Source organism: Desmodus rotundus, chromosome 3, assembly GCF_022682495.2.
Source record: "Desmodus rotundus isolate HL8 chromosome 3, HLdesRot8A.1, whole genome shotgun sequence".
Lineage (NCBI taxonomy): Eukaryota > Metazoa > Chordata > Mammalia > Chiroptera > Phyllostomidae > Desmodus > Desmodus rotundus.
In genome coordinates, this window is record NC_071389.1 from 172113434 (window position 1) to 172137200 (window position 23767).

At 35.5% G+C, this 23767-nt stretch overlaps 1 protein-coding gene across 2 annotated transcripts in view; it reads right to left on the reverse strand.

The window, feature by feature from the left end:
• Positions 1-23767, reverse strand: part of AEBP2 (AE binding protein 2) — a 103655-nt gene that overhangs the window by 50948 nt on the left and 28940 nt on the right. For both annotated transcript variants that reach the window (XM_045184065.3, XM_024575896.4), the window contains exons 3-6: positions 22801-22908; positions 9439-9625; positions 6561-6685; positions 1532-1599 (exon numbers count right to left, since the gene is read on the reverse strand). In XM_045184065.3, the coding sequence (XP_045040000.2) occupies positions 1532-1599; positions 6561-6685; positions 9439-9625; positions 22801-22908 (488 nt within the window). The remainder of the gene's footprint in view (positions 1-1531; positions 1600-6560; positions 6686-9438; positions 9626-22800; positions 22909-23767) is intronic.

The following is a 23767-nucleotide window of genomic DNA, read 5'->3' on the forward strand; positions in this document are numbered from 1 at the left end:
AGAGGGAGCCAACAATGAAGGAAAGGAAGCCAGAATTTAAATCAACAATTTGGAATATAGGAAACAAATAAACATTCAACCAGAACAGAAAAGAACAAGAATTCAAAAAATAAGGAGAGTGTAAGACAACTCTGGGACATCTCCAAATGTGCCAACATCCAAATCATAGCGATGCCAGAAGGAGAAGAAAAAGAGCAAGAAATTGAAAACTTATTTGAAAAAATAATGAAAGAAAACTTCCCTAATTTGACAAAAGAAATAGACATGCAAGTCCAGGAAGCAGAGAGAGTCCCAAACAAGTTAGGCTCAAAGAGGACCACATCAAGACATATCATAATTAAAATACGAAAGTGAAGATAAAGAGAGAATCTTAAAAGCAGCGAGAGAAAAGCAGAGAGTTACCTACAAAAGAGTACCTACAAGACTATCAGCTAATTTCTCAAAAAAAAAACTTTGCAGTCACGAAGGGACTGGCAACAAGTATTCAACCTGATGAAAGGCAAGGACCTACACCCAAGATTACTCTAGCCAGCAAAGCTATCATTTAGAATGGAAGGGCAGATAAAGTAAACAAGGTAAAAACTAAAAGAGTTCATCATCACCAAACCATTATTATATGAAATGTTAAAGGTACCTATTTAAGAAAAAGAAGATCAAAGCTGTGAACATTAAAAAAGCAACAAATTCACAACTATCAACAATGAATCTTAAAAGAAAATAACCTAAGCAAATAACTAAAACAGGAACAGAATCACAGAAATAGAGATCACATGGAGGGTTATCAGTGAAGAGAGACTAGGGGAGAATGGGGGGAAAAGGTGCAGAGATTAAGAAGCATAATTGGTATGTACAAAATAGACAGGGGGAGGTTAAGAATAGTATAGGAAATGGAGAAGCCAAACCTAATATATGCCTGACCCATGGACATGAACTAAGGTGTAGGGGGGACTGCTGGAGAGAAGAGGGGTTAGCAGGCAGAGGGTGGCAAAGGGGGGGAAATTGGGACAACTGTAATAACATAATAGAATATGCTTAAAAAAACTAAAATTGAAATTCTAAATTGAGCAGCATCTGGGTCAGAAGTGCTCTAAAAGGTACTAAAACTCAAAGAAAAATGTAATGCTACTGGAAAGCTAGTTAATTGCATTTTCTATAAAATAACATTAGTTGTGTGCTGGACACATGTTTAGAAATATTTTAAATAAATGATTCAAACAAAAGGACCACTAAGGCTGCTTGCACACTACTTGAGGGTCATTAAAAATCCTAAAAATAATCACATTCTATTACAAATCGTTACAACTTTTATTAAAAACAATAAAAAGCTAATTTTAAAAGCTTATACCTTTAGCCAGGAACTGTAAAAGGGCTTTCAGAGATTCTGTCATTAATCCTGACAACCTCAAAATACTTCAGTTTCATTTCTGTAAGTCATTTATCTTTGAATCCAACAATGTAAGTAATTTTTTAGTATAAGATTTTAATAAAAGACATTAGTCTATTAATTTCACATAGTATTCCAAATACCTACATGTCTTCAGGCATCCAATGAAGCAAAAGTTTTATCTTTCCAGAATCCTCTTTTCTCTTAGCTATTACCTAGTAATGATAAGAAATCATAAAAATTATTTGTAACACATTATTCTAATATATCACTGCAAGGCACGTTTAATCCTAATCAAGAACTTTCAAATGTTCATATCCTAGACCAGATATTACCACTACCACATCTTGTTCTGCCCTATTTTGTAGTGATTTCACCTTTAATCACATACTTTCACAAAACAGAAAAAAGGAACTGAAGAAGGTCTGTACAGCCAAATAGACAAACCATATTATCTTTGTTAAGGTACTGAAAACACTATTTATTTTACATCTCCTAAGTCTGTGGATTAACAGGAAGGCTAACCAAGAATCCACATTGGCTAGAATCTTTTTAAAGAAGACACAGTAAAGAAAAAATACTTCTGAGAAGGGAAAAGTTTATAATTTACAACTAAGGAATTTTTTTTGTTTTGGGGGGCTTCTTTGCTTGTTGGTTGGTTTGTTTTATTGTAAATGAAACATTGGCCAATCTATGTTTAGGTTCAATTTTAAAGAATCTATCTGAGTTAAAGGGTGGATCAACCTGAACAAAAGACCTATAGAAGCATAAGAAAAACAATATGCTTGTCATTCATTACCAGATTCTGAAAATTAATGTAATACTTAAATAAATAAAAGTTAAGTCACAGTGATATTTTACAAATCTTGCAACTTCCACATTAACAAAACTAGCACTTCAGTGTTTTAGTAATCTAAACATCAGTGTTTTTACCAAGTTCCAAATAGCCCCACAAAACTACGTCATCCTCAAAACATATTAGAAATAAGTAACAATAGCACTCTATGCAAATATAGAACACTTTCTATCTCCATTACATAAAAATCTGTAGTTAAGTACCCTAATTATCCACTTGACAATGAGATTAATTAAAAAGCCCAAAGACAGATCTGAAGATGCTAAAACAAAATACCTCTACAAAGATCTGCAAACAATGCAAACCAACCAAGCCGGACAAGCCAACAGACTGGTAACTAAGAATCTGCTGACCTCTTCTGGAGAAGGCTCGAAAGAAAATGTTTCAATTAAAGAAGACAAATTAGGCAAACTGCATAGGATAGCACCTCACAGAAATGTATGTTTTTCTGCTACTTGTTTCATTATCAGTATATTTCCTATAAAAATTTGGTAACTAGAACACTTAAATTTGTAGTTGGAATTAAACATTTTGACTGCTAACAGAAGTCATTCTGTTTAACACAAAACCTTCCCAAGCCATAGAACTTCAGAGAACTTGCTCACCTAGTTCCTCTCCTTTCTAGTGTGTCCAACAGAGAACTTTTCCCATTACAGATGTCTCTTCCTTCCACCTTCCCCAGGAAAAAGCATTCTCCAGATTACATTCCACCCTTTGTGATTTTTCCTCAGTCAAGGTTACCTCTGCCTCCGCAATGTCACCTGGGAGTGCAAGTCACTCATTCCTGTTTTTTAATTTATGACAAACATAGGTTTCATGTTCTTAAATCCTCTCAGATGCTTTCTACAGCTAGAGAACTTATTTTCATCATCACAGACTATTTTAATTCTAAATTTTTAAATTCTCCTCCAGACTCCTTATATCACCACAACCATTTTTAGTTCCTTCTCTCTTTTTTATTTTTTGGATCATCTCAAATCCTCCCATGGCAAACCTAAGGATTTTATCACAAGGAGCTACTCTAATGAAAGCGTGTGAAAGTCAGGGCTTTGCTTTTTAAAATATACCCTTCTTTATCACTGTCACCACTCACTATTCCCTAATCAGATACTTGCTCGTTACTAGACCATTATTTCATCAGATTTACTGCTTATTAAATGTTGATGCTCCAAAGCTCAGTCCTTAAATTTCTTCTCTTCTCTATTTATACTTAGTTCCAAAGTGATCTTATCCAGTCTGATACCTTTAAATGCCACTAATATGCTGAAAACTTCCATGTTTGAATCGGTAGCCATACCTATCGTCTGAGCTCAAACTCCCTACATGACACAGGCACTATTTTAGCTCTACCAAAAGTGCTGAAATTACCTTTTCTTAATACTCCCTTTTCCCCCTGAAACGCTCATCACCACAGCCTCTATTTTAAATGTCAACTCCAGCCCTGACCTGGTGTGGTGCAGTTGGTTAGAGGTCATCCTGCAAAGCAAAAAGTCAAGGGTTCAATTCCTGGTCAGGGTTCAAGCCTGGGTTGCAGTTTTAGTCCCCAGATGGGGATGTGCAAGAGGCAACCGATCGATGTTTCTCTCTCACATTGATGTTTTCTCTGCCTCTCTTTCTCCCTCCCTTCCTCTCTCTCTATAAATAAATAAAATAATTTTTAAAATGAATAAATAAATTACACATCCTTTTTGGCCAGTTGTTGCGATCAAAAAACTCAAGTCATCTTTCTGCTCATTATCAAATCTGACATGTAATTCATCCATAATCCTTGTCAGTAACACTTTCAAAAGAACCAGAATCCAACCTCTTTGGCATCTCCACTAGAACCATTCCAGTCTCCTTTTTTCACCTGGGTTACTGGAAAGACTGATCCCATTCTACCCACTCTCTGACCCACAATCTGTTCTCACAACACAAAAAACCAAAGTGAGCACATTAAAACCTACATGAGAAGAAAGAGATCAGACCAGTGAGTTTTCTAGGGCAGGAGGTGGCAGCAGAGATGAACTAACGTTACAACAGACAAGATTTGAGTGATGGGAATATTCTGTATTTTAACTGTAATAGTTGTAGTTTCACAATTAAGCAGAACTGTCAAAACTCACAGAATTATACACTTTGAGTATTTATATTAAATAAAAATTATTTTAAAAATCACACCAGACCATGGCTGCTCAAACTCCTTGAATGGCTTCCCACCACACACAGAAAAAAGCCAAGGTCTTACTTAGTCCAACAAGGTTCTCCCTATTACCTCTCCGACTTAACTGCTACTCTCTGTGCCTCACTTCCTCCAGCCACACTGGCCTCCTCACTGTTTTTCCAAGTATTTGGCATATTCCCATTTAAGGATTTTGTACTTGATTTCCCACTGGCTATGATGCTCCTCCCCTAATAACAGAATGCCTTATTTCCTCACTTTTTTGGGGTTCCTAAAATCCTACTACTTTATCTTGTTTATCACGTCTCTTCTACTAGAGGGTAGTCATGGTTTACTGTTTTATTTTAACCTGTTTTGTTCACTGCTACATCAGTAATATGTGGCACATAGTAGGCACTCAATACTTAAATTAGCCCAAATGCCAGACACTCTGGGTCTGGTGAGCATATCTTATTGAACAATTATAGACTTAAAATTATAAACCTATGTCATCAAACTTCAAAGGAGGACTTCCAACCATCTCTGCTAAGCAAGGTGTACCCACTTTTATCTTGTATTCAAATCTTCTCATTCTCCTTCCAACCCTTCCATTCTTACTTAGATAGCCAGCTATATTTCCAATGTTCTTTAGAAAATTGTAAGTATGTTACACCTTTCTTCAAACCCAAACTCACACCTCATATGTTTCAATCTCAGAAAAGGTTTTCTTTCCTTTGTGTCTGATCTTTTCATTTCTTGCCTTTAATTTGGGAAATCAAAATCAAAATTGGAAACTTGGAACTGGAAGAACACGAGTACATAGAAGAAGAAGTATGTCCCCAAAAACCTATTACAGAGGATGGAAAAAAATACAGATTCAAACCAGTAGATACTGACATCAATATCAACCTTTTGTACTGACATTCTCATGAATTTTAATTGAACTAAAAAATAAACCTTAATTTATTGCTACAGAGATAATCAGAAAGACACATTCCTTTTTTCCCATATTCTTTGCTGTGGCTACTGGAATTTGGCGCTGGTATAAGTGAGTGAGAATTCCATTTCTAAAGGAGAAGGACAATAAAATAATCTATCGATGGACTAAATAAATAAATAAATAAATAAAACTTTAATTTAGTATATTTGCTATTTCAACAGGCAAAATTAAACAATCTCTTTTTCCAGGGATCCAAATTACTAAGAGTCTGGTCTTAAAAAATTTTCTCTCTCTAGTAACTTACCTTCGCCAAACTACAGCAATTTAAAGATAACTGGATAATAGAATGGCAAGGAACATATGAAGACAGAACTCTTTATTAACTAGTAACTCCTACTTACCCCAAAATGCCCTATGCACTGCTTTGTAAAATTTGATGCTTTTCTTTTTCTATGTTAACCAACATAATCATTCAACAAATACAATCAGCCTAGTACGTGTCAGGGACAATTCTAGAAACCTGGGATACATCAGCAGAACAAAACAGAACAAAGTCCCTCCTTCACGAACCTTTAATTTGATAGCCATTATCTTATTTCTGTTGGTGTAAGGAAGGCACACGTAGCACATAGGATGTGAGCTAAAAGGCGTCTAATGTTCTAATTCTACAAACAAGGAAACCAGGTCAAAAAAAGACACCATCTATGCCTAATGGCCCAACTGCCAAACTAAGAGTCCCAAATAGTTCAAATTAAAGGCTAAAATATTCAGTTTTTGAGGTGACTGCCAGGGTTGAGGGGTAGGTGGAGGACGATAAAGGGGGGATAAATGGTGAAGATGGAAACCTGACTTGGTGTGGTGAATACACAATACAGTGTACAGATAATGTGTTGTGGAATTGTGCACCTGAAACCTGTATAATTTTGTTAATCAGTGTCACCCCAATACATTCAATAAAAAGAAAAATATTAAAAATAAAATATAAAAATAAAAAGGACCCTAAGCTTATTTGAAAATAAATACATTTAATTTAATCATAAAAATGTCCAACTGTGGGAAATATTTGCTTTATAAACCAATAGTATAAGTAATTTTTAAAACACTGATAAAGCAAAAGGTTGTTTTTTTGTTAAACTGTATGTTTTTTGATTTTGAGCGATTTAGAAATATGATTATGAAAGTCAAAATACACATTTTCAGAAACATATACAGATAATTTTTTAAAAAATCAAATACTTACAGTACTATGAAAAACAACACTGTGTCCCTTCCCTAAACTTTCTATATGGGCTGAGAGGTTAAAGCATATGGCTCGATGTCTTATCGCATCCAGTGTCTGTGCATCGAAGAAATCATGTGGTCGTGCTAAAAATACAAAAGAAAGAAAGAACGTTCAAATAAATGTAACAGTCTGCCAAACAGCTACGTAGTCTATTTTCCACAAAAATATGTAGTAAGAAAGACTGAAATAATTATCAACTATCAATCTGTTAAAATTCAAGATTTTCTTTGTTTTCAAAACACGGAGTCTAGCTGACAAGATTAAGAATGTACAAAAGGTGAATTCCAACTAATGAGTGAATGTGGGTTAATGCGGCCCTGGTGAGGTTCTACCTTCAGACCTTATGCTTCCACATCTCAGCTGCTATCATCTCTGTAGTTCCATATTTTGTTCCGTCACCTCTCCTGAGAGCACTCACCAACCGGGCAACCATCCCCGCCTGCGGCACGAGATCTCATTCACCACAACCAAACATATGGACTGCACTTCGTGAACGTTCTATACTAGTATGTAATCAAAATCTTTCCAAATTCAACACTGGTAATATTATTTGGGGATTTTGCAAGTATTTCCTTGATTATAAATAACTTCTAAAAACAATCTTAAGAAAATGATAAATACATTTTTGAACGTCAATGAGTTCATCAAAAATTCTTTCTAACTCCACTCCTCCAGTATCAGCTGTGTAATTTTGGGCAAACTGCTTAAATCTACCTTAGCCTATTTCCTTTTTTGTGAAATGGAGATAAAACATCTATAGATTATGATTAAGTAAAATAAATGCCTATAAAAAATTCCTCATTAAGTCATAAAGCAGTTTATACTAATAAGCATATACCATTTTAAAAAATAATAAATTCACAAACCTAGAGTAGGCAATCCCTTAGGGTAAGCACAACAAAGTTATACATTGAAGATTTAATTTGGTAAGAACATTTTTAAATTTTTAATTTTAATCCCACTAATATTATTATAAATTGTGTCATTTTTATTCTTAACTGGGACATTGTCCAAAAAAAGGAAAACAAATTCATTGTTTTACAACTGTGGAGCTTGTTAATACATATAATCTTATAATATCTGTAATTAAAAATTAAATTTTACTGACAATAGAAGAAAAGGCTTAATTTCTTGGCACAGCACATTCTGAATTACATGTCTCTGATTTGGCACACTACTCTGATTTACTATTATGTGGAATGAATTTACCTCCACCATTCACGGAGTTGTCAGAACATCTACTCAAATCCACGAGAGCTGTTGTAGGGGAATGATTTCACAAGTTGGCATATACAAAATAACCTAGATACCTCTATTATCATTGCATTTTTTTTCTCAGAAGGAAATAAGCAAAATGCCAACTAGTAACAAACTAGCAGAACCCATAAAACTAAGAATACAATGACAATGGAAATCAGTAAGAAAAAAAAACTTATGGGAGAAAAAAGTCATGATTTTACCTAATGGTGAGAAACAAATCCCCTTCCTATTAGAGCTGTGACTACTTTCTCCATGCTCTCCAAATATGCTTTTTTCTGAGAAGCATAAGCACTTAGAGAAAATAAAAATAACTAACCTCTGTGAATCATTCAAGTCTACCACTCTGCATTCGAGATTCAAACACAGATGTTATCACTAGAATTAAGTTCACAATAATGAAAGAAGCCCTCAAACGCCAGATTCTATTCTACTCAGACCTTAACCATGTTATATCCACCATTAAAATATCAAGAATATGAAACTTGAACAACAGTCTCCAAAGCAGGTGTCATGATCCATTAGATTAAAGGAAGAAACAGTATCACTTATCAACTTTACGTTACCAATAGTTCCTCTTGGTAACTGTTTGATAACGTGCATGAAGGATATCACCGATATACACTATACACCTATGTTAGAACTGGGTGCCCAAGAATTTTTTTTAAACCGATGAGCTACATAATCAAAAGGAAAATGGATCTACAACCATTCAGTAGCCAACTAGGAAAGTTTATTTTTCACATATGGTTTGTTCATTTGTTCAGTGTAACTTTGCAGTAACAAAAAAATTGCAATGTTTTAGAGGTAACTGTCTCCTTTACAGTGTGGATTAGTTAGTGTCTGGAGTCTCTTCTACACTCTATTCAAATCCCAAGAGAAAAAGAAAGATGCAATTTTTTCCCCTTCCTATTTCACTCTTGGGAGTGGCCTCCCTTTTCAATGACAGCTTCGCTCAATCATATTTCTTCATTCTAGGTATATTTCATCAGCCAGTCAACCTTAAGAACCAGGCACAGTGCTAGGCTCTGGAGTTTCAATGTCAGTTCCTGCTCCCAACATTTACAAGTCTTATCATCTAATTGTGTTCCATCCTAATTATCAAGGATACACCTGCAACCTGGTAATTAAGCACGTAACAACTGTATGCGTTACAAGAGACTATTAAGTGCTGAAACACAGACTGCGCGTAATTTTGCTATTCACACACATCACTTCAGAGCAGAGAGGTTACGTAACCTTTACTTGATTTCTACCTTTAGCATGCTCAATTCCAAACTAATGTCTGAAACACCAACACTACTGTGTTTTAAATTTTAATTTAGGACGAAATCAAAGTGGCCCTCACAATCTGATTCTATGTAGTTTGTATTCTAAGACCATATATACTCACACTCCCTTAGCTACTACAGGTAAAACTTCATCCCTGAATTCTCACATTGTCCTACAGGTATCCTGTTTGTTAGTGTTAACAAAAATAGATAAGCTGAGTTGAAGAACAGTAAAAACTGAATTTGCATAAAAGCCCAAGATATAAACAAAAGCGTGGTAACACACAGGTTTTCAATGAAACACTTACGTAAGGAGCGTCGTCTTTTGTTCTTTAATTTCCTCCTTTTGTTCATTCCAGCCTTAGAAGGGGATTCTTCTTTGGCCTTTGGCTGGCTAGAAACTTTTGAGGAATTCTGCTGACTGAAGTGTGTGGGTACATGGCGAGCTAGCCCTCCCTGAGAAGCAAAGCTGGCATTGCAGCCACCAACAACACACTACATAGAAATAAAAAAGGATGTCAGGGATGCTAAGTAGGAAACAAGCACAATATGAGTGAGTATTTATTTTCAGAAGTAAATCAGTAATGCTACAAAACTAATTCCAGAACCCTCTCATTTTATAAATTGCCCAAAGTAATACACATTAAGCGGTGGCACAGCTGAAAATTAAAACAAGTTTCAAGCCTCCCCAGTTCACTGCTCTTCCCTCAGATATGCAAGACAAACATAATGGAGTCTTCTTCCCCAAAAATCTGGTTTTGAATTAAACATTTTAAAGAGAAGCAGTAAGCTGTTTTACATCAAAGAATTAGGTATCCTGACAACTACGTGCATTCCTGGATTTTTAAAATTATTTTTATCTTACAATATATGCTATTTCAAAATCTCCAGCAGCCTCCCTACTGTTCTAGTGGACAGAAAACAAATATAGTTAATAATTTAAACTCTTAGATCTAACCTCTCAGAGAAGACTTATGCTCAGAATTGGCCTACGCAACCCTCTACAAGTTCTATTAAATACTGCCTCTCTAGCCTTCCGCACTTTCAAGATTGAGAAAACAAAGGGTTAACTATTTAAGTCAACCTGGTGGATGACCTGCTATTCCAACAATAAATGTAGAATGCTTGGATAGCACTAAAATTACAATATACAAACTAGCTAAGGTACAAATATGTAATTTCTAAGTTAGACCTTAGGAAATAATATTTGCAGGTCTTCTAATAAATGAAATGTTAATTAAAACAAGCACCATTTGCCCTGGCCAGGTAGCTCAGTTGGTTGGAGCACTGTCCCAATAGATCAAGGTTGTGGGTTTGATCCCCGTACAGGACATACAGGAACCAACCAATGAATGCATAAATAAGTTGAACAACAAAGTGATCTCTCGCTCTCAAAATCAACACATTAAAAAGAAATTAAAAAGCTAAAAAAAACAAACACCATTTTTCAAAATGATCCCCGAACAGCAAAAATCCACAGCTAAATTGCTGGTGTCTTTTCTATTAGTAATGTATCCACTTTATTTAGTTTCTGATCTGACAATCAAACTCCAACCATGCAAAGTTGTTATGTTAAACACAATTACATCCATCAGAGTATTCCTAGGTGTTTCAATTTATATTACACTCTAACTAGCTAATACCTCAAAAAAAAAAAAAAATCTACATGCTTCCAGGGTCTTTCTTTAACAGGCATTCTACCACTTTAAACTTCTAAAAACACAATACAACCCTCTTATTAGTAGAGATCCTAGCTTTATGCACGAAGTCTCTCTCTAAAACTGCCTAAGTGAAAAGGAGCTTATCTCCCTTTGAGAGCCTCACTCTTTCACTGCACATCTAAATGTTTATCCCAACTCATCCTTTCCATGCATTTTGAAGGCAGGAGCATACTTTTACTGACCTGTTTACAGAATCTGATAAAACCAATGCTGGTTGAAACACTTCACAGCAAACTCCTTATATAATGTCATTAGTAATTATTCTTTTTACTTGGATATGCAAGTGACAATTTTATGGGCTCTAACGGCACTCAGCATTACTAATAAAAATCTTCGCCCATTCTAGAGTGCCCACTAAGTTAAGAGGCGAAGGAATGATTCAAGATTTTAGTTCAGATAATTATCTATTCTACACTCAGTATGATGCAAGATTCTACAAGTATAGATCACTGAGATACAATTCCCACCCTGGAAGTGCTTACATGCGGTCAGCAAGACATACATACTAAGTGACAACTTCAAAGGACCACAATCAGGGGTAGAGCATAGAGTGCTATGGGAGCCATGAGAAGAAGCGATTAGCCATATCCAGTACTTCAAACTTAATATTTTGTTTACTCCCTACAAGGGTCCGATTAGTGTGGTCCTCAGAGAGCCTGCATCAACAACATTTAGCTACAGACTCTGATCATGAGAAGTTTAGCAACTAATGGTTATTGAGTTCTTAGAATTTAAATTTACTACACATATTTTGAGAACCAAAAAATAGTTAATTCTTTTGAAAGTTTCCATCTTCTGTAGGTTACCATGTTGCCGTGAAAAGACTGCCCACCATGGGAGCCAAGAGCCAACTACTGCTACTTACTGCAAAACTACTATAACTGAGACACCAAATTTTCAATTTTATTTAAATTAATTTTTATATTTATTGAGGTGAGATTCATCATGCTATGTTCAAGTGTACAGTTCAGTGGTGTTTAGTGTGTTTACAATGTTATAAAAACATCAGATCTACATCCTTGCCAAATTTTATTTTTTATTTTATTAAAAGCATCCTAGTAAGAAATAGTGCCTTTATGGTTATTTGAATTTTCTTAACCATTTTATTTTTTAATTTATAACATGATACTTAAGTACTGAAAAACTTTTAAATATGTTTGGAACAACTTGGGTATGTGAACCTACTTCACATGTATGTGGAACACGTGGGTATGTAAACCTACTTCACACTTTGCATGTGAAACTGCAAATTTTGTAAAATCTAAACAAAGACCAATTGTTTAGAACCTGAACTGACACTACTTTAAGTAGAATGGGTTAGTTTTGTACTATCTGGTACATTTTAGACACAAAATAGTTACCGAGCACTTGAAATGTGGCTATAAAATGCACACTAAATTTGGGAGGTTTAGTACCAAAAAAAGCAAAATATTTCATCAATTCTGTATATTGATGAAATACTGAAAGAATATAGTAGGTTATTTCGAAGATATTACTTAAATTATTTTCACCTGTTTCACTTATTTTCATGTAGCACTGGAAAATTTAAAATGACCTATTTGGTTTACACGTATTTCTATTACACAGTATTGCCACAGAATAAGCATACGATACTTAGTTTTCTAAACTTTCCAAGAAGATACCATCCCTATACTCCCCCCTAACACCTACTCTAAAAACATACAATAAATAAGCATCTTTTGTGGCCAATGTGTTAGATGCTTCAAAGAATCTAATATAAATAAGGCAGTCTTTGCCCTGGGGTTGCCAGTTTAGTATTGGTTATTCAAACAAATGTGCTGAAAAAACTCCACATTTCAAATTTTAGAATAGCTACTTGACTATACTCATAATTAAAAGGCAGAAATGACAATAACAGTTTAGATCCAAGCCCTTGGGGTTTAAATTCAAAGGGATTTTGTGATGTGATTCCACCAGAATTATCCTTGGTTACAAGGGTCCCAGTGGCTTTGGCGGATTCATTTTCTCCTGGGATCCCTCAAGACTGAAAAGAATAGGCCCTTGTAGCATCTAAAATTGCAAGTAAATATCACAAGTTTATTTTAATCAACAATTAAATCAATGATTCAAAGATCTAAATGAAAATAAAATCAGTAACAAGAATTCTAATAGAAAATTGTTTTGATTTTTTTATTCATTTATTTATTCATTTTATTTATTCATTTCTAGAGAGAGGGGGAAGGAGAAAAAGACAGACCCCCAACTGGGGACCTGGCCCACAAACCAGGCATGTGCCCTGACTGGGAATCAAACCAACGACCTTTCAGTTCTCAGGCCAGTGCTCAACCCAGTGAGCCACACCAGCCAGGGCTGTTTTCTTTGATTTTGATCACTCCTCAATTAAGAATTATAAACAACTCTAAAAAAGAAAACACAAATGTACAATAAAAATTTAGAGAAAGAATACATTTATTAAAAGGAAATAGAATCACAAGTACACACATTTCACTTAAATGCATTCCTCTTAACGTAAAGGAGAAAGTAATTTTAAGTGTCATCTAATCAACAGATGATGAGTGCATCAATGTGTACCTCAGAGAACAGGTGAGAGACAAGTCTGCTGTTGCCTCAAATGGCCGTAGTACCGTCATCCTATTCACACGAGCATTTCATGGTACTGAGCGTGTCTGAGCTCTCCCATATTCACGTTTTCACCCACGCATGCAGCAGTGACCCCTGAACTTAAGCCACCTCACACACTGTTCTGATGAATAAGCACCCTGTTCAACAATTAGGGGAAATAAATGGCTTTTGAACATTTATTTTATGTTTTAATATGTTAATGTTTTAAATGTTCTATCTCCCCCATCCACTGAAACACTCTGATGTCTACCACTGTGGTGAAGCAGCTGTTCTAAAATTTGAAACATGGAATTACTGGGGGGTTTCCTCCCCAAACAGACTTATTCAAATGAAGCAATACTGAGATTGTCTTTTCTAGTACAAAGACTATGAAGTACAATGAAAATGTGTAAGGAGTTACTGAAACATAAAGCAGAAATTACCAGTTTCACAGAAGATATAGGAATATTTATTAGTAGGTAATCCAAAGGAAAACAAAAATTCCAGGTAGAAATGTTGGTCTCTTAGTTTTGACAAATGAGCCACAGTAACGTGAGATGATGACATGAGGGGAACTCACTGGGTGAAGGTACAGCGGGGCTCTCTGAGCTACCTTTACCACTTGTCCATAAACCTAACAATCTTCAAACTTGTCTGTGAATCTAACCATTTTCCAAAAATCTAACAATTTTCCAAAGTAAAAAGCCTTTTAAAACTCCAGGTAGGAAGTACAGCCTATACAAAACCTCAATAAAGTGTTATCCATCTGAGAACTATAAATGGTATAGTATGGCTGGAACACAATTTCCTACAAAGGTATTAGTAAGGGAACAAATGAGAACAGAGAGGCAGGTAAATATCACATATGAAGACCTTACTATGCATCATGCTAAGAAATGTGAATTTTAATTTGGAGAGAGTGAGGAGTTACCAAGAATTGTAAACAGTAGAGCGACTAACAAACACAGGTGAACGGGAATAAAAGAATAGGGTGAGAAATAGTCATATTCAAATTTACTGCGGGTCAAACTGACAGGCTTTGCTACTGCATTTAGGGGGAGTACAGGTGAAGCTACGAAAGGAATCAAAAGTAATACAGGGCTCTTAAAGCTAGAGTAACTGGATGGATGATGTCACTATTTACACAATCTCTAGTAGAACCATGTTTGAAATGAAAAACCAAGATTTTGTACATGTTAATTAGTTCAAAATGTTCTATTAGACCTGCAAGGTAAATACTCTATTCTGGAATCCAAGGAAATTTAGGGCTAGAGATACACATCTAAGAGAAATCACAACATAAGTAGTATTTAAAGCCAAAGGACTAGATGAGAACACCTAGGGCAAGAAATTTTAAGAGATCACTCTCCAACATGTAGAAGTCAGAAAGCACAGGCCAGCAAAACAGACCAGACGGAGCAATCAACAAGCTTGGAAGAAGGGGTGGCAGGAAAAACAAATGGGGTATGAAGGAGGCCTAGAGAGGAAAGTGTAAGTTAATAAAAATCCCAGATACAACATGCACACAGTAAATACAGCCTAGACCTCTCTTCCTCTATGCATTTTTCCCTTTCACAGAGCACTGAACTGTAACTGCATTTACCAGCGAAATGTTTAGTAGTAGTTATTATATCACTGGGTGAACTAAGTGATATTTCTCTTATAAGGCCCCACCCCCATTCCTTCCAAATAATGAAACCCCTACTATTCTCCAACAGGGACCATTTCATTTTTCCTTCTTTGGGGGGGGATCATTTTTGTTTTTTGTATCATGATGATCATTGCAGCTATTATCCTTATTTATGTTCAACCTGTACCCTTCAGTGAATGGGAGCTTCCTAAAAACTGGCTGCCAGGGCTAGGCAACATGGAGCTTCAAACGCAGACACACAGACCTACAAATGGCAAAGAAGAACTAATGAAAGATAGCAGAACAGGTTCTTTAAAGCTTTGTATTATTACAGAGAATGTTTGTTGAAAAGCCAAAGATTCTCACTGAAGTGTGTATGTGTAAGGTGATAGATTGTTAATTAAGTAGATAAAGGGAATCCTTTCACAACTGTATACATATGTAAAATCACAATATACTTTAAGACTCTTACCATTTTATTTGTCAATTGTACCTCAATAAAGCTGAACAGAGTAAAATATTTTTAAATTAGAATTACCAACTACCATTAGGAAACAGATCATAAAAGAACTAAAAAAAGAAATTATTTAATCATTCATCACAGTGAATGATGTAATATCAGTATCACTCACTGTGTCCTGTAACAAATTACCAGGATTTGCCTGCATGCACAACTATAAGCCACCTTATACAGGGGATACAATAGTTTAAGTCTGGATTGATAAAACTTCTTTTCTCTTAATCAACCTTTTAAACTAGGTTCTTGGTTCCAAAACACCTAAAAAGATCAGCTGTCTCGGACTTGAAAAGAGCCCGAGTTTCTCGAGTGCTACTCTATCACAATGAGATGGTATCCCAACGACAGTATTAGGAAAGGAATCCATCATGTTGACCTACAGAAGACTAGTTCTTGAGGAAACGTTACATTTAATAAATTCACCCACGACAATTAAATAACTATAAACACTGTGTTCAAAGTAACAGAAATATCAGACTAGGGGAGAAACGTGTGAAGAAAGTGAGCTTACCTGAAAAGTACAACCACACAATTTCAAACAAACACATACAAATTTACCCAAACCACTGCTAATTGGCAATAAAGAAAAAGGAAATCAAAACAATCACCAAACATGCTGTACAGATCTAATTTTCATTTTTTTCAGTTAAGTAAAATATTTGTAAGCAAGGTTGGGCTGAAACCACTTAGCCGTGATAATGCTTAATATCTGATGACTGAGAAGAATCAAAACCTCCAGAACCAAAATGCACACACACAAAAAAGGGCCAAGAAAATAGTTTTAAAAATCCCCAAATCCTAGTACTATCAACACAAGTAATGTTTTTCAAACCTTTAATAATTAAAATGTTTTATTACATTTAACAAAATGACAGCAACTCCCCTTCCCTCGAACTCTAAGTCTACACACAAAGCAGAGGTGTATTTACATGGCGAAGTGAACGCTAGGTGGGGGAGAGGGCTTACCTGGGAATAATCTTTGCACTTTTATTATCACAGGCAATATTATAAAAACCCTTGGCAAAGAAGCTATATTTGCATTTTAGGAGTGTGTATGATATTACAAAAGTAAAATTTCATAATGAGCTGACATAATTATTTTCATGATACTACCTACCTTCCTATCATTAAGTATATAAGACAAATAAATTTGGGGACCATAAAACTAAGCTTAAACCTAAATAACACCCAATGCTTTCATTTCCCACATGAAGTTAGCCAGGCCTCACTGACTTCGGGTTTCTAGCCTGTTTCATTACCGACACTCTAATGCAGACCCTCACCACTCAAATCTTTAACCTGTTGTCCCAGAAGCTGCACGAGCAAAACCGATCAGTTCAATATATAAAAATCTATATTATGTAAGCATCAAAATGACGACAGTCATGGATTATAAGCCAAAGATTAGACAGACAAAGAACAGAATGCTATGTAAAAAGAATACCAACCAGCAAAGTTAGATGGGAAAATGGAAAAATACTCATTTACAACCCTCACAGTAATAACTGAGCCAGGCAAGAATCATCGATAGAGACTAAAACTGATTCTAATGGGTAATACACATTTATGTAAGTTCAAAGTTATCTCTTCAATAACTATTCATTGTAAAGGGACAAATAATAAGTTTACAGTAGAGAACCTAGCAAATTCCACCTTAACCAAGTTATGCTAAGTAACTACATATGAGGAAACAAACTGTCATCAAGTGTCCTCAGAAGAGAGTGAGAATTTTGTTGTTTTATGCAAAAATGCCTAAACTAAAATCTGGTCATTACAAAAACACCAAACCACCCCAAAATGGGGGACATACTGCAAAATAAAAGGTTGAAACTCTTCAAAAATATCAGTGCCATGAATGATAAAGAAAGGCTGAAGAAACTTTAAGATTAAAGGAGTCATAAAAACTATGCATAATCCTCATTTGGAAACTAAACCTGCTACATAAAAGCTATTATTGAGACGATTTATGAAATCTGAATAGCCAATAACCTCAAGTTCCTAGATGTTGACAATGGTACTAGGGTTGTGTAAATTAATGTTCTTGTTCTCAGGAAATACACACAATGAATTTAGAATGTAGGTACACTGCTCCTCTCAAACGGTTCCCAAAAAGTGTGTGTGTGTGTGTGTGTGTGTGTGTGTGTGTGTGTGTGTGTGTGTACTATACTGGTAGGTAAAGAGAAAGGAGGAGAGACGGAGGAAGACAGATGGAGAGATGGAGAGACGTACTGGGTTGGCCAAAATGTTTGGTTTTTTTCCCATAAGACAGCTCTGTCTAGTAGCACTTACTTGTCTTTAATTTCATTCAAAGCAATTTTACTAGACTGTATTGTGTCACCTGTATATCAGTGTGCATTTAAAAAAAACCCACCCTGGCTGCTGTGGCTTAGTGGACTGTGTATCACATATGTATTTGAAACTACATGCTATTACCCAACTGTCCACTTATTCTATTCTTTTATGCTTTCTTTTTTTTTTCTCAAAAACACATTATTTCTGTAATTAGATAGTGGTCATGTTTGTACAACCCTGTGAATACACTAAAAAACACTGAATTGTACAATTGGTAAATTTTATGTTATGTAAATTATATTTAAAATATATATATACTTACAGATGCCTGAAATGATCTAACACCAGAAAACAAAACTCTTGGCTTTTTTGTAAGATGCTTCTCATCTTTACATACTGAGGACAGGCATAGATTTTTTTAAAGAATAACAAAAAAAACTAATCATAAAAAAGTTGATAAATCAGACTTCACTAAAATTAAAAGCTATTCATGAGAAGACCCCATTAGGAAAGGTAAAAAGAACCAAAAACAGACTAGAAAAATGTACTTCAATACATATATCTGACGAAGATCTTATTCCCAAAATACTAAAAAGTTATATAATAAAAGACAAACCATTCAATAAAATAATAAAAGGCTTGAATAGGCACTTCACCAAAATAGGAAATCCAAATAGCTGTTAAGTACATGAGAATGTGCTCAGAACTCACCAGGGAAATAAAAATTAAAGTCACAATGGGGTAACACCACACAACAACCAGAATGGCTAAAATTAGAAAGACTGATACTATCAAGATACAGAGCAACTAAAACTCTCATTTGCTGCTGGAGAGAATGTGAAAAATATGACCAATTTGGAGATGGGTTTGGCACCTTCTGAAAGCTAAAAATGCCCTATTCCAGGACTCAGCAATTCCACTCATAGGTATACAGCCAAGATAAACGGATGCACATATGCAATCAAAAGACATGTAGAAGAACATGCACAAAGCAGCTTATTAACAGTAGCTAAAGAATGGAAACAACCCAAATGTCCACCAGCATTAGAATGGATAAAGTATGATTTATTTGTACAATCAAATACTACACATCAATTTTTAAAAGATGACTGGTACATACAACAAGGAAAACCTCATTGCTATTTTCTTAGGTGAAAAAAGCCAGACACAAAGGCTGATTCAATCTTAATATGGCCTGGGGGGTGAAGGAGAGGACTGGCAAGGGATAGACTGGAAAGGGACACTGGAAATTTTGTTTCACTGAAAATATTCTTCATCGTAGTGGTTATACAGGTGCACACACAGAAAACAAATCTCTAAACTGTGGAACAGTTAACTGCACTTTAAGGGGATGAGGTGGTGATGTTTTGGAATAAGGCTTATTTTTTGGAAAAAAACCTTTTAGTTGTTACATAATATACAACACTGCTTCTTGGGTCGAGATCCTCTTTTTTTTGAAAAAAATTTTGGGTTTTGTTCCCCCCAAAATAAGACACTCACCCCAAAACATCATCACCTCATCATTCCCATCTACACATAGTCAACTACACGCAACTTCTCCTCTTTCCCAGCTCCTATTACACAGCGTAATAACCCTTAAACAATGGTTTTAAACTGTGCAGGTCTACTTATACAAAGATTTCTTCAATAAATACAGTCGGCCCTCCATATCTGTGGGTTTTGCAGCCACAGATTCAACCAACTGCAGAGCAAAACCAGTATTTCCGATCATTGCTGGAAATCCATGGATGTGGATATGGAAAGCCAGGCAGACTACAAGCACTGCTCGCCGCCATTTGACACACGGGCCTGGAGCATCTACAGACCTTCCTGTCCTTGGGGGCCCTGGAACCAATCCTCCCCAGAAACTGAGAGCCCACTGCAGTTAAGTTTTGAAGGAGTCAACAGCTATACAAAGAGTTTCTAATGCACAGCTATCAACTCTTATGTTGTTCAAGCACCAAGCGTACGATTCTTTTGTAGGTCACTTTCAAAACACTCAAAATAGCCCTGGCTGGTGTGGCTCAGTGGACTGAATGCCGGCCTGTGAACCAAAGGGTCACCAACTCGATTCCCAGTCAGGGTACAAGCCTGGGTTGTGGCAGATCCCTGGTCGGGGGAGCACAAGAAGCAATCACACACTGATGTTTCTCTCCCTGTCTTCCTCCTTTCCCCTCTCTCTAAAAATAAATAGAATCTTTTAAAAAAAATTTAATCCACTTAAAACTTTTCATTACTCAAACCTGTTTAGACTTATATAAACCTAAAGAATGTAAGTTCCCAGAAGAGCACAGGCCTGCCTTTCTTATGCAACAATTTCTTCCCCCCTTTCTAATGGGAATCATCTATAGTTTCTAAAAAGAGGATTTGGGGAAAAACTCATTTGTATGGACTTCGAAATTAACCTGCACATCATAATCAACCAGCAATAAACTGCTGCCTTAAAGAAAAATATATGAAAATTCACACTATTAGAAAGTAAATTATTCTTTTACTTCAAATATAACTTCTTACATTTATTGGATACATACAGTGCACAACTCTATGAAGTAACTATTATATTACCAGCTACACATTAGAAAAAAGTTTAAAAACCTGCACCAGGTTACACACTTCCAGTAATTCTCAGGGCCAAGATCTGCAGCATGTCTAAAGGAAACACTAGGGTGTTAAAGTTATAGGACCCACGTGTCAGCCGAAAGCTCAATGAGACCACTGATTTTTTTTTTTAAATAGAGAAAAGGAAATCCAAATGGTTAAACATAAGAAAAGATGTCCAACATCACTCATAATCAAAGAAAAGCAAATTAAAACTACATTAGGATAAAGCTTCTCATATATTAGATTGGCAAAAATCCAAAAGCTTGACAGCATCCTGTTACAAAGGCTATGGAGAAGGCAGCTGCTCTAACACTGTTGATGAGGGCACAATGCACAGGGAGGACAACTTAGCAGTATCAGTCACAATTACCAATGCTCACCCTAGCCAGGTAGCTCAACCGGTTAGACTGCCATTCCCTTACACCAAATTTGTGAGTTCAATCCCCAGTCAGTACACATACAAGAATGAACCAATGAATGCATAAATAAGTGGAACATTAAGTCTGCCTTTCTCTCTCGCTAATCAATAAATTTTAAAAAAATTTTGTTAATTACCAATGCTTTTACATAGCCTTTGATCCACCCACTCACATCATTTTGGGAAATTTTCCCTCCATATGCAAGCATAAATATGCAAAATGATATGTTTAAAAATTCATCACTACAGCACTATTTATAATAGTAAGGACCAGAAACAACCGAAGTGTCTATAAGTTTGGTTAAATAAACTGGCAGAGACACACACAATGAAATACTATGAAACTATTGAAAAAAGAAAAAGAGAATATTCTCTATGAACAAATACAGAAATGTCTCTAGTATAAAGTATGTTTTTTTAAACAGCAAGGTACACATACACCCAATAAAAATGTTAATAATGGGAAAATTTGGTGTATATTTGGAAAAACTATAATCTTTGTAATATTTATATAAATTTAGAACTGCTTTAAAATAAAAAGTTTATTTTAAAAAGTATAGATAGTATATAGTTTACTAAATTCTGATAGAAAGGAAAAACAATTGAGATTACAGGCTTATCTGCTTGTAGCTTCATAAAGAAATACTAGAATTCACTAGAAACTAGTAACAGTTATTTGTGAGAGAAGGGATAAGGGAACAAAAAAGAAAGCAAGATTTTAAGTGTAAATTATTTCTTTATACATTTTTTTAATCTGCATCTGAGGACATGTGTCCAATTTTAGAGAGAGAAGGGAGGGAGGGAAACATTGACTGGTTGCCTCCTGTACAGGCCCGAACTACGGATCCAACCCACAACTTAGGCATGTGCCCTGAATGGGAATCAAACAAGCAACCTCTCAGTGCCCGGGACAATACTCGAACCGTGTCATGCAGTCATGGCTTATTATAATTTTTTTAAAAGATTTTATTTATTTATTTTTTAGAGAGGGGAAGGAAGGAAGAAAGGGAAAGAAAGATCAATGTGTGGTTGCCTCTCATGCCCCCCTCCATGGAGCCCCCCTCCCCCGGGACCTGGCCATCAACCCAGGCATGCGAGCTAGACTGGAAATTGAAGGGGCAAGCCTTTGGTTCACAGGCCAGCACTCAATCCACTGAGCCACACCAGCCCGGACTCTTCACACATTTTCAAAACTTGTTAAAAACTGTCTTTTCCAAAAGAAAAAAAATTTTTTTTAAAAGCAACTCCTCAAGAATTATCTCCTAATGAAACTCAAGGAAAGTTTCTAGGACAGTATTTTCATAGCAGCAGATATCATGGGTTTAAAAACTATTAAACTTCTTTAAACTTGAAGTCTGTATGCTTTTCATAATTACAAACCAAATATTTTGTTTAATTTTTAATGAAGATAAAAAGGAAAATGGTTTTTATAAAAGCTTGTTCTTTATACAGATTGTCCATAGTACATGTATTGGACCCAGTAATTTATAACTAAGTTCAGTGCATGACTTCAAAATTGAAAGGAATCAAGTCCCTTAATGTTCTACAATTACATTTTCTTAGGTAGTGATCACTGTTGGCTAATAAAAAAAAAGGCTGAAACCAATGAGAGAGAGAGAATAATCAGAGCACAAGGTATTAACACCAGCCAACCAACTTAAACACACACGTTCAAGTTGCTCATCCATGCACTACTGTCAAGGCCCTGCCCTCAGAGACATCGTTTTCTGTTCTCCGAATTTTAATAATTGCATTAAATCTCCCTTCTCCCATCTGTTCTTTCAAATTCCATGTATCTACTGGAACATTAAAACAGAATGGTTCTCTCAGAATGTTTAGAAAGGCAAAAGTATGCCCATTAAGAAACTTTTCCAGTTGAAATTTAAAGAGTCACATATGTGTACTTACCTTGAAAGGCTTATCTCCACTGTGTGTCAGCATATGCCTCTGTAACCAACTCTGACTGGTTGACGGTGTATTATATACTTTACAGCCTTTCCATAAGCAAACAAATACCTGTTAAAAGAAGAGCCATAATAATTTCCATTACTTATTTCAACGAAGTTTTATTCCTTGAACCTCAAATGAACATGTTGCTAGTCTTCAATTGACAAAAAGAGCCATTTAATGTATGAGTCAATCAAATGCTTAATGTTAAACTTTCTGAACTTCCAGTATGAGGGGCCGTTTTCACCCTTCCCCTTTAAGGCTGTTGTCCATGCCCTAATAAGGAACTAATAAACGTTAATTAGTGGATACTGATACTTTCGTCCTAAAATAAGAAGTAATGCAATTAAACTATGAAATTACAACTGCCCTGCTCCTGAACGCCTATTCTCACATGCACGCTACTTATTCTTATACTAGTCTATTCATTAAATATGATTTTCAAATACCTTGAATAGGAACCAAAATCTAATGCAAAAAGTCAAATTAATACCATTGCAAAAGCAATGGGCATGAGCTACTCTATCATTATAGTAGACACACATTCTGGGGTTCAGGCAACTACGACTGGGTTTGGAAAAGCACAAGTATGTCAACTAACAATCTAATCTTTCATCATTTCCCTACTAGTGAGACATCAATTTCCTAATTGATTCTATTTCCATCAAGCTGAACATTAAAATGGATCCCTAACATCAGCAAAAGAAATATTAATCTACTGTAATCATCACCTTCAAGGTACAATTCCTACACCTCTGTTCTTTTCTGGGGTAAGAACAATTATAAATAGAGCCACACTTTGAAGACTATAATGTATTAACTATATTATAGAACACAGAGAAGAGACATGAAGAACTAAGAAAAAAATCATTAAAGTCAGTTTAAAATAAATATTTTTTTTTAAGTCTAGAAAAATCAATGATCTAAA